Source organism: Gymnodraco acuticeps, unplaced genomic scaffold (assembly GCF_902827175.1).
Source record: "Gymnodraco acuticeps unplaced genomic scaffold, fGymAcu1.1, whole genome shotgun sequence".
In the NCBI taxonomy this organism is placed as follows: domain Eukaryota; kingdom Metazoa; phylum Chordata; class Actinopteri; order Perciformes; family Bathydraconidae; genus Gymnodraco; species Gymnodraco acuticeps.
The window spans coordinates 1,128,979-1,141,574 of record NW_022989810.1 but is presented as its reverse complement, the minus strand read 5'-3'; the positions used below and the strand labels follow the sequence as shown (position 1 = coordinate 1,141,574).

Here is a 12,596-nt window from a genome sequence, read left to right as displayed (position 1 = left end):
AAAACAAGCGCACCCTGCTACTGTGCTGAGGCAGTGCGGAAGTAGCTTTCCAAACATTCCCTAAACAGTACTGAGCAGAGGACAGAGCTGGTGAGTAGCGAGAGTAAGACATTTAGAAGTTTTGCATATTCAAATAAGACGGATAGTTGAGTTTGCACCGAAAGCTTTTGGTACAGTAACATGTTACATTTGGCGTTATAGCTTATACCTGGCTGACACACTAACTTTACTGTAGGCTACGTGGCGTTTCAATTAGGTACTGTTCATTCACTGTAATGCGAATGGCCAGTAATTGACAGATTTTCAAATACGTTAACCGCACTTAAAAGTACAAAAACGTTATAATTTAGAATTAATTATGATAACATACTTATTGTAATTTAACATAAAACAAGTTGATTTTTTAATGAATACATTAATTTCCTCTGTACTCTCACTGACATGGCTTTATTGTAGGAGTGACGTAATCAATGGGATAAATACTTCCGCCTGTGTTCCGACAGGTCACTCACTATGTGCTAGGAAAAAGTGGAAAATCTTCTTACAATCAAGTTGCAGCATTCGGTCCTCTTTCGTTTGGTATCTGATCATTTGAAACCAAAATCTGTCCTTTCTGAAATCAGTGTCATTTTGATTTTGATTATTGTGAATCTTCAACCGTTTTTTAAAGTCCCTTGCACAGCCACACAGGTTTTCTCCACCACAGCTGGTTAGATCTTTGGTCATGCTGATGTGAAATATGTGATGTCACCAAACAATATTAATGAAACTGATACAAAGGTTTAAAGGGGACCTATTATGCTTTTTGTTTTTTTACATTATGTTACATTGTTTTAGCAGACACATATTTATGTCCCCAGTAAATTGCATAACGACTAGTATCATTGGACTCCTTAGTTTTCTTCCGTAACATAGTGACATCACTATGTAACACTTGCGCTTTTATTGGTTAGCGCTCCAACACATTGGACATGATAGGCTAAGGGGCGGGACATCTCTAGTGGTTGACAAATCAGAACAGAGATGGCACAAAACACAAATATGAACCCTGAAAATTAGTATAATATGACATCTTTGCTCAAGCACAGCCATCAGGCTAAATGTTCCGCCTGACTACAAACATGTACACGTGTAGTGTAACCACTATCATTGATGTGCCCATTTCATGGAGGTTCTGCCTCATTGAGTTCTGTTCCAAACCAATTTGCAGAGAGTGGGAGTTATGAAACTGTCCAACAGGAAGTTTATAAACACTGCAACAGGAAGTTATTAAACACTGCAACAGGAAGTTATTAAAAAGTCCAACAGGAAGTCTGCATTGGTCCTGAACTAATTAGCACCCTACCTGACCAAATGCAACGCTGTTTGTGACTGTCAACATGCTGTGTACACATAGTTGCAAACATTTACTATTAAACTGTGCAAAAAAAACATAGACATGTAAACAAATTGAAGGCTACCTTTATATTTAAAACATTTTTTCTTAGGATGATATACCTCTGTCTAGTCTGAAAACCTGTAGACACGTTCATTTGATTGTAAAGAAATGGTAGCAGCTCGTCCCAAAGCTTGCCGCTGTATTTACACCCTCTGACTAAAGAAGGAGCTCAGAGTTCAGATTACAGATGGAGTTTACTCCATCACTGAGGAGGAGGGGGTATGGGGAGTTTGGAATTGGGCCATAAGTCTGATCTTGTTCAGCCTTAACCCTTTCTAAGGAACAGGAGTTCAACTATAGGCCCGTCTTATCTGATAATGACAGCAATACAAAAATATATATATATTTGGATAGGAAATCATTTCTCTTAAACATGAAAGATTACAGCAGCCTGCTACTTTTTAAGCAGACATTAGCGTCTTGAAGGCAGAATGACCCATGGGATATGATCTGTAGTGAAACCTCAGCCGCTCTGTGCAGCACAGCGGCTGAGGTTGGGGGGGGCTGCTGTGGGGGGGGGAAAGCTGAAACCGGCTGCTGCTGCTGCTGACTGAGCGCTCAGACTCCATGTTGTTTCTGATGTGCTGTGACTCACAGATCTCCTCTCACACAGATCATCCAGCGCAGCACCGACTGGCTCTGAAGCAGTGAGTACGCTCTCACTCTGACAGTCTGCGCTTTCCAATGCTATTTTACCATTCATTTGATGTTACTAACATGCTTCACCACCCCCCCTCCCCATTTAGTGTCAGCTGTTTCTGTCAGTAGTCTTTGGCCCAATCCCTTGTCCACTCTGAACGCCTCTAGAGGTAACTTCAACGTCACATGGCTGCTAGGCTTTAACTGGTTTAAACGGTACAGTGCTTTGTGGGGAAATATCATGTAACTAAGACAGAATGCTTTACGGCCTGATATGAATGTGTTCCAGGCTCTTGCCTTACCAGAAGACAGGTCACTGTTACATAATCAATTTATTATTTTGTCCAAACAGCATCATTAAGCTCCCATTAAGCTGGCTGTGTAAGGTAGCTTATGATTTGCATACGAAGATACAAAAAGCAACAAAGCGATACAGGCGTTTCAGCCTTTGCAGACCCTTTACATGCACACAATCCTATAGAACACACTACAGGAAAGGGAGAGCCTAAAAAAGCACAATAAGACCTCTTTAACATTGTACCTTTTATAAACGTTATTTTGCACGTTAAAATAAGATAGTATATCATATACATTGTAATTATTTAATACTTTATTTTAAATCCTCTTTGGAGGTGCCCTGGGCTCGGGGGAGATGGTGCCGGCTGTGTCCGCAGACTGCAGCTCCACCAGCTTCACTCCTCTGGTGGTGCTGGAGCTCGCCTCCGACACCAAGCAGGAGGCCATCGCCTGGCTGCTGAGCAGGATCAGAGACCCTCACCAGAATGGAGGTGTGTGCACTGAATATATTTAGACTCTTGGCGTTGTATTCATGTAGCGTTTACTGAGCCTGTCCTCTGTCCCAGGCATTGAGCTGCTGGTGGAGCAGCTGGGCCTGGGAGACGGGGGTTCGGAGAAGGAGAACCCCAACCTGTTCCTGGTGGGGGCCAAGTGGCAGAGGCTGCTCTCTGGGGCGGAGGAGGTGGGCCTCTTCAAGGAGTTCAGTGATGGATCCATGAGAGGCTTCACCTGCGCCAACAAACACAACTTCAAACACTTCGAAGGTAAAGAGGTTGCATGGGGGCTTGTGGGTATTTATGCAGGACATCAGAATAGTTGTCCCGCAACGGGGAAATGTACATTATTACAACGGCAGGAGTATAGTGCAGAAAAAGACAATAGACTAACATATTAAAAAATAACTAAGTATGCACACGTTATTAATCAAAAAAGAATATGGCAGCACTCTGTATCAATCAATTGGTATACATTGTTGCTAGTGTCAGAATTGCTTTGTTCTTCCCTCAGAGGGGACATTCACACTGACAGCAAAAGAAGAGCCTGTCTAGATGGAGACCAAAAAGAAATCACCATTTAATAAAAAGGCATGCGCATAGAATACAAATACAATTCAAATTAGTACACATTCAAGGTAGGAAAAGACCAGTAGCAGTGTTATAAATAATGAAGTGGAACATGCAGAGCGTAGTGTGATAGCAGCCTGATAACAGTGATGTAAGTATATATTGCACAATTATTTACAGATTTATGTAACAGTATGAAATGTGCAAAAGAGCAGGAGCAGCCAGTAATAATAATCATAAAGAAGAACTTATTGCACAACATTGATAGTCATAGTCTTAAGTGAACTGAAATATAATCACATGACGTGGTGGAGCTTTGTTTTTGAGCCAAATAAAATAAATGGTGTGTGTGTGTGTGTCTCTCTCCCCAGGGGACGGGGACTCCTTCCTCAGTATGGCTGAGTGTCAGTACATCATCAAACATGAGCTGGACACACTCCGGGCCAAAGATGAGACTCATGTCCCAGGACACCCTCAGGCCAAGCTGTACCCTGGGAAATCTATCAGTGAGTCCTCCTACACTCTGTCTCTCTCTGTCAGGTGTCTAACTCACTGGGATACACAAATGAGTTACACAGGGTACGATATCACCACACACAGGGAAGATATGTCTGTAAATACCATGATATGAGATGTCATCCTTATCGGTTACTCTACTGACAGTAAGTTCATTGTCAACCATTGTCATAATCAATACATTATCTAAATAGTTTACAGAGCAAAAGGGATAAACACTGTTCCAGCTTCTCAACTTTGAGGACATTGTTCTATTTCTCTTTATTGAATATCTCTGGGTTGTTAGAGGGTCAGGGTCCTTTGAAGACTTCCCCTCAGCCTCATAGTTTGCTGATATTCTAAAAGCTCAACCTCTAATGGTGAACTGGGAAAAGGGGAAGCCAGACCGTCAACATACAGCAGCAGAAAAAACTAAACGGAGGGCAGGGCAGGAAGTACTTCCTGTTTTTATCTCCCTAAAAACCAGAGTTTGGTTTGATTTCAGATTTCTTAAAGAAATGGGGAGTTTGGACGAGATTCACAATGGAGAATTTAGCATGGCGTTATTACTGTGAATTAGAGATGTTAAGATTCACCGATTCGCATCGGTGCACCGGCATAAACGTTCAAGATGCGAGTGCACCGGTTGAAAGAGTGCACATCGGCTACAGTTTGGGTTGAACCGGGTTGAACTCGCGATGCATCGATGGCGTAGCGTCTTTGCATCGGTAAAAAACCGATTCATTCATATAAAATCCCCTCATCTTGTCAACGCTCAGCAGAGACGATCTTTGATATTTGCTTCGCCACTACGGAGGCCGAGAGTCTCAGTTATCAACACACACGGAAGTCGAGGAGAAAGAGAAACACAGCGCACCGAAAAATACCTACAAATCAAACGTTTGGTAACACTTCGGATTGTTCAAGAAAGACGGTGTAATAGTCCTTTATGCTAGGCTATATAGTTGACCGCAGGTCATGGAGAGTAATAAGGTATCCGTAGACTTTTGTATGAGGTATCTTTATTACTTAACAGGTCTACAGCCATGATACATAGATCCGTCCTAGATGCGGGCTTGCATACACACAGTATCACTCCGCAGCCGCACCCCATCAGTAACGTCCTGATGGTATATGTGCGCGGCACTATATACTACAGACGGTCAACTTGAAAAATCGCTCGCAAATTGTTAACGATGCCGAGCCGCTTTAAAGTACACAAGTAGTACGAGGAACTTAGCGACGCACATAAAGAGGCGACATGGGGTCTGCGGCTGAAAAGAGAAACCTCAAAGTTAGACATACGAGTTAAATCACTCAGTGAGGTGTTCTGTCAGAGAGAGTGGTGTTTAGTTTACAGCAGCCTGTGACGGCCAATAATAATTTAAATGTATTCCTCACTGTAAGCAGTTATGAAATACCTGTTTGTGAAAGGTTATTTGTATTATTTATTGTTCATATAGAACCCACCGCTTTCTGCTCACTGGTGAGTTAGCCTATGAATGAGTGTTAAGCACATCAGGCAGCAGCTGTATGGGCGTTGCTCTATGGTAGCTGTTATTTGCACATTGTTAATCATGAGCAATGCATCCTTACATTGTTTAACTGTGAGGTGTTATACAATTGTACTCTGGAGAGCTTTTAAAGGTAAAAAAATAAACGGCATGATGGGATGTGCAGTACCAAATATGTAAAGCACTTTTTTGTTAATGTATGATTTGCTGCATATAAGGAATAAAACAAAAATCCTCTGTCGTACCAAATTGAAGTATCATTATTTTTGCATCGTGTTGAATCGCATCGTATCGCACCGAATCGCATAATGTTGAATCAAATCGTATCGAACTGTATCGCAACAGGGGTGAATCGTATCGTATCGCATCGCCTGGTGTTTCAAATGTATCGTTAATGTATCGTATCGTGGCAACGTATCGAGATGCGCATCGCATCGGCCTCAGTGATGGAGATGCACATCCCTACTGTGAATGCTTGTATCTCTATTGTTAATCCATCTGTTTTAAATACTTTCCCTTTCATTGACAAAATAGAAACTGTATTTAACTTTTTTTAGGAATGCAAGAGACTTAAAGGTCCCATGTCATGGCCATTTCCACTGATCATAATTCCATAGTTGAGGTCTACTAGAATAGATTTATATTGTGCAATTTTCCAAACTCACATTGGTTCCTCATACAGCATCTCTGTAAACTACGTGTATTCACTGAATTTCACTCTCTGCCTTTAACGGCTAGTTGTAGCTCCAGTAGCTCCAGCCCCCACCCTCCCTGTGTGCACAGTGTGCTCTGATTGGTCGGGACGTTGTGAATCGCGCTGAGCTCCGTGGAGGTGTTGTTTCCTTGTTTAGCGATACACATCGAAAACCATCGAAACACAGCCAAACTCACCCTGAGCACACACAAAGTCACAGCCGAAGTAAAAACAATAAGTGTGGCTTGATATTGAGTAAGAAAAAGGTTGATAAACGCTGTGAGAATGGGTCTGCAGAGAGAACGGGTCTGCAGAGAGAATTTCGCCGCAATCCCAACTGTCTGTTATCAGCCTGCAGCCAGGGAGGAGAGATCAGCAGAGCTGCCTGCACTGAGTGTGTGAGGAAGTCCGTGGATTGGTCAATTTGGACCAATCAGCGGGGGCTTAACGTAACGGCTCCGCAGACGTAACGTAACGGTTCCAGTCCATTTGGTTCCGGATAACGCATGACCGTATCGCGTCATAGCTCTGGGCGCGGCTACTGGCCATTCCTACGTCACAATACCCAGAAAGTAAACAATGGACAATAACGTATCTCCAACGAGGCGTTTTGGGGAGGTATTTTCTGTGTTAGAGTTTTACTCGCTACAGGGTGTACTTTAAGGGTTTTGACTCTGCACAGCGTTTACATGCATAAAAACCTTCATAACACACAAGGGGACGGGTAATAACCGGAAAAGCATGACATGGGACCTTTAATTTCCTTTTTAATGTCCTCAAACGGTTTGGTGTTGAAAGGATGCTTTTCTTCTAGGCTTTGGCTACAAGAAGTGTGACGCCTCTAAGTGACAGCTGTGAAACTTTTAACAGGGAAAGCCACGTTGTCAATTTACAGCTGCAGAACAATCAGAGTAAAGGGCAGGACCTGCTTTTATCTCATTTGTAAAAGCTACAGTTTGGATTGGTTTTAGATTTTTTTTTTTTTGAAAAAGGGGGCCTGGAGGGTTTTCAAATAAAAGGGTGCTTTGTGTCCAGCTGCAGGGGATAACAATCCTTTTACATGTATAGATTTTTTTTTTTACAGAGAAACGTGTCTTAGGTTGTTCTGATGTTGTCCGTATTGTATGGAATTACAGTTTTGACAAGTTGACAATTATTTTAAATAAAGTTTTTTTTTTTTTATCCCTCTCAGTATGGAAGCAATAAATATGCAAATCTAGTGAAATACTCTAAAAATAAGATAAGGAAGCAATGAAGTTGGAGGGGAGATAAGCTGACTCTATTCAGGGCCTTTATTTGACAAAATGTGTTAAAGCAGAATGTAATCATTTGTAACTAATGATGCAGTCCATTAAATGAATGTTCTTGTATCGAGTCACTCTGTGAAAGACAATAGAGACGATTGCTGTTGTTATGCACTGTGCACAGCATGTGTGTGTGTCTGGGTTCAGAGTCAGGGATAGAATGCAGCAGGGCATGTCACTCAAAAGTCAGTGTAACGTTTTCCAAATATTTCCAACTTTGAGAAATTAAAGATTTCCCCAACTACCACTACACAACATTTCCATGCTTCATTCCTTCCATGGTTTTTTGTATAGAACAATCAAATACTGGCAGTAAACAAACCCCACTGACAACAAGACATGGCATTGAACAAAATTAAGCAATGGAAAAGTGTGTGCACTTCTTTATTAACTTTGAAATGAACTTCAGAGGCGTATACTCATCATTTGTATTGCCTCTCAACCCAGTAAATACTCAATGATGACTTGGTCGCAACCTCTTAAAGTCTTGGTCATGACTTGGTCTCGGTTAAGGTGGTCTTGACTACAACACTGGCTGGCACTAAAGGGAATTATTTGCATAACATTGTCATTAAGAAAACATAGTAATTATTAGCAGGGTGTTTCAGAGTCTGTAAAGTAGGTTTACCCATACGAGAAATCTGCTTTGGTGTAAATAGTGCTTACATGGAGGAAGGAAAACGTTTTTATTTGTTCAAAGGAGCAAAACATTTTACTTTAAACTATTTTATAGACAATTGTAACACATTTTAAAATAAAGACAATATTTACACAAAATATAATTAGGCGCTTTCACACCGCAGTACTTTTCCCACAAAGGTTCATCAGAACTTAGTTCATGAGAACTCTTTAGTCCTCATGAACTAAGTACAGATCGCGTTCACACCGGAATAAATCCCTGGGAGAGGGTTAGGCAAATGAAGCCGCTGACGTCACTTCTTCTTCTTCTGCTTTGGGTTTACTGGCAGGCCGCAAACAACTTCACGGCGTATACTGCCGCCCGAAGTCCCCGGAGTTGGGGACTGGCTTTCTAGCATTTTTTTGGTGTGAACGCAACATTTCAGAACTAAAGTGGGGGAAAAGTACTGCGGTGTGAAAGCGCCTATAATACACATAAAAATGTTGTAGCATTTTTTTGGTGTGAACGCAACATTTCAGAACTAAAGTGGGGGAAAAGTACTGCGGTGTGAAAGCGCCTATAATACACATAAAAATGTTGTCATTTGTGTCCCAGTTCGCAGACTGCTGTCCAAGGGGGTCCTGATCCAAGTGTTTCCACTCCACGAGAAAGAGGAACTGAAGAGGCTGTCTTACTCCTGGTATCAGAAGATCAAGTTGTCCTTCCAGCCTCTGGGTAAGTACAAGATGCATTGTATTTCTCTTTTATTTCTCTACACTTTATATGTATTTCCTCTAATATTCTCTATATCCCCTCTGCTTTTACCACTCTTATTTATTTATTGTGTCTATTTTTTACTGCAGTGAGAGTTGCCAAGGAAATGTCGTTGTACTTTGTATGATGACAAATAAAGATATATTCTATATTCTATTCTTGCATTAACCTTCCTCCCTGCTACTTTTCCTCTTTCTCTCCCCAGATGACATCAGACGCTACTATGGTGAGGGTCAGGCGCTCTACTTTGGCTTCCTGGAGTACTTCACCTTCGCCCTGGTGCCTATGGCTCTCATTGGCGTGCCTTACTACCTGTTTGACTGGGAGAACTACGACAAATACGTCGTCTTTGCTGTGTTCAACTTGGTCTGGTGCACCGTTATCCTGGAGGTACGGACAGTGACTCAATCTATTTATAAGCAGGGTTTGGAGGGTTACTTTACAAATGCTTCACAAATGTTGTGTATCCTGTAAGGAACAATGTGACCTTGAAATGATTTTATTGATAGGAAAACCTGCCATTCATTGAGCTTATCCAGGCAGTAGTCTGTACACCAACAATGAAACACATGAGCACATACTATAGTTTAAAAAAGCAGAAATAAAATCTGAGCTGACAGAAAATGGTCAGTCTTTGTTTAATACACACAGTTAAGCTCACACACTATTTAAGTGGTATATACAGTGGGGCAAAAAAGTATTTAGTCAGCCACCAATTGTGCAAGTTCTCCCACTTAAAAAGATGAGAGAGGCCTGTCATTTTCATCCTAGGTACACCTCAACTATGAGAGACAGAATGAGAAAGAAAAAAAATCCAGAAAATCACATTGTCTGATTTTTAAAGAATGTATTTGCAAATTATGGTGGAAAATAAGTATTTGGTCAATAACAAAAGTTCATCTCAATACTTTGTTATATACCCTTTGTTGGCAATGACAGAGGTCAAACGTTTTCTGTAAGTCTTCACAAGGTTTTCGCACACTGTTGTTGGTATTTTGGCCCATTCCTCCATGCAGATCTCCTCTAGAGCAGTGATGTTTTGGGGCTGTCGCTGGGCAACACAGACTTTCAACTCCCTCCAAAGATTTTCTATGGGGTTGAGATCTGGAGACTGGCTAGGCCACTCCAGGACCTTGAAATGCTTCTTACGAAGCCACTCCTTCGTTGCCCGGGCGGTGTGTTTGGGATCATTGTCATGCTGAAAGACCCAGCCACATTTCATCTTCAATGCCCTTGCTGATGGAAGGAGGTTGTCACTCAAAATCTCACGATACATGGCCCCATTCATTCTTTCCTTTACACGGATCAGTCGTCCTGGTCCCTTTGCAGAAAAACAGCCCCAAAGCATGATGTTTCCACCCCCATGTTTCACAGTAGGTATGGTGTTCTTTGGATGCAACTCAGCATTCTTTCTCCTCGAAACACGTCTAGTTGAGTTTTTACCAAAAAGTTCTATTTTGGTTTCATCTGACCATATGACATTCTCCCAATCCTCTTCTGGATCATCTAAATGCTCTCTATCAAACTTCAGACGGGCCTGGACATGTACTGGCTTAAGCAGGGGGACACGTCTGGCACTGCAGGATTTGAGTCCCTGGCGGCGTAGTGTGTTACTGATGGTAGCCTTTGTTACTTTGGTCCCAGCTCTCTGCAGGTCATTGACTAGGTCCCCCCGTGTGGTTCTGGGATTTTTGCTCACCGTTCTTGTGATCATTTTGACCCCACGGGGTGAGATCTTGCGTGGAGCCCCAGATCGAGGGAGATTATCAGTGGTCTTGTATGTCTTCCATTTTCTAATAATTGCTCCCACAGTTGAGTTCTTCACACCAAGCTGCTTACCTATTGCAGATTCAGTCTTCCCAGCCTGGTGCAGGTCTACAATTTTGTTTCTGGTGTCCTTTGACAGCTCTTTGGTCTTGGCCATAGTGGAGTTTGGAGTGTGACTGTTTGAGGTTGTGGACAGGTGTCTTTTATACTGATAACGAGTTCAAACAGGTGTCATTAATACAGTTAACAAGTGGAGGACAGAGGAGGCTCTTAAAGAAGAAGTTACAGGTCTGTGAGAGCCAGTGGCGAGCCGTGACTTTTATACCTAGGCCCTCTGACCCCCCCCCCCCTTCCCTCGAAAAAAAAGAAGAGATATTACGTCACAGCATATACTTCAGCGGAATATCAAAACAGCGGCCTGGGGTGCAAAACGCATCAATGACAGCGACCCTCTACCACACAAAACAACATGATTTATATAAACACCTATCATGACAGGGCTCCCACAGCCAAGTAACAATTACAAATGAATTAAGTCGGCACAGCGGCCCGCATTGAAAATGACTTAGGCCTACCTTTGATGATCAAATCACTGAAACACAAAGTCCATCCTCCTGTCCTTTTGGATGAAGCACTTGCAGGTCATTCAGCTGATCCTTTGCCACTCCAGTTTATCATTGTACCTCAATCTTGAAAATGATTCGGTTAATAATTTCGCAAAGATGTCATCACTATCACTGAAGTGAGCCATCATGAACGAACTTATGCTAATTATAAATCTATCGATCATAAATCTATCGATCATAAATCTATCGATTAGATTTATGATTAGAAAATGATAAAAGTAGGGTAGACATGTGGATATTATCCGGCTGAACAAAACGTGCATTTATCTAACAGGTTTGTTTTCCACAGACCTTATTTCAAGCTATTTTCCAAAATCCTATGGAGAAATCCCATTGCTTTCTGTCGAGGGAATCCGAGCGAAGCTTACTTCCGGGTTTTAGGACGTGTCACTGCACCACTTGCATAGACCTCACAGCGGGCGGAACTTGTCATAAAGTCTGCGAAAATAAAGCCCGCCCATTTAGAGGGAAGATTCTCATTGGTCAATTGTACTGTCATTTGACATTACTCTCTCGTTGAGTTACTATAGCTGGCTCTCCTACCTCATTCACACCAACGGAACTCCGGTTCAAGCTCTGTGCTAGAGCTTTTCAGGTTCAGAACCGGTTCTTCGGTTTAGCTCCGGCTCTTTTCACACTGCCCAGAGTCCGACTGGTGCTGCGTCATTGCGTCATCGTTTGCGCCATGACGTACCCGTTTGCGTGCCTGCTTCATAAAGCCAAACCGCGCGGAAACCCCTCACAGCTGACACCGATAACAACAACAATGCTCCATCTTCCTCTGTACCTCTTCGGAAGACCAGACTCCCAGTAAGTAGTAGGTCTCTTCAGTGGACCACTGCTGCTTGTTAAGTTTCTCCATCGTTGTGTACAAGCTGGATAAAACGCGGGCTTCTTGTTGTCGTTCAGGAGTTTATCCCGCCCCCGCCTCGACGTAAGCGTGACGTATGTGGTGCTTTTGCTCTGGCCGGACAATTTTTTTGGTGCTTGAAACGAACCGGATTCCGGAGCTAAGAGGCTGCTCCACTGCGGTGTGAACATGAAAACCCGGTGCTTTTCAAGCTCCAGCTCCGAACCGGCCCTGAAACACCGTTGGTGTGAATGAGGTATAAGTGAATGTAGAGAGGGACCAACAAGCCCTCCCTTCTTCACAGTAACTCGCAGAGACGGCATTTAACCCTTCACATTCCAACAGAAACTGAACAGGCAGATTCGAAGGATTTATTTATTTGGAAATGTTATTTTAAATACATTTAAATCAAGTTATTTTGGTAAAACTAATGAAAAAAGTAACAACAACAAAATATAAAAAATAATATTTAAAAGAAAATGTTTTTTTTTTAATGTTTTCAAATATTATTTTTT

At 42.2% G+C, this 12,596-nt stretch overlaps 1 protein-coding gene across 12 annotated transcripts in view; it reads left to right on the top strand.

Moving 5' to 3' along the window:
* Positions 1-3: 3 nt before the first annotated feature.
* The window catches only part of ano10a (anoctamin 10a), a 33,768-nt gene continuing 21,175 nt past the window's right edge, over positions 4-12,596 (top strand). For 7 of the 12 annotated variants that reach the window (XM_034228449.1, XM_034228442.1, XM_034228435.1 and 4 more), the window contains exons 1-5: positions 2,710-2,865; positions 2,941-3,138; positions 3,810-3,944; positions 8,680-8,799; positions 9,044-9,228. In XM_034228449.1, the coding sequence (XP_034084340.1) occupies positions 2,730-2,865; positions 2,941-3,138; positions 3,810-3,944; positions 8,680-8,799; positions 9,044-9,228 (774 nt within the window). In that variant the 5' untranslated portion in view covers positions 2,710-2,729. Of the gene's footprint in view, positions 104-2,051; positions 2,086-2,706; positions 2,866-2,940; positions 3,139-3,809; positions 3,945-8,679; positions 8,800-9,043; positions 9,229-12,596 lie in introns of those variants that run through there. The other 5 variants (XM_034228457.1, XM_034228465.1, XM_034228473.1 and 2 more) reach the window with 5 other exon arrangements.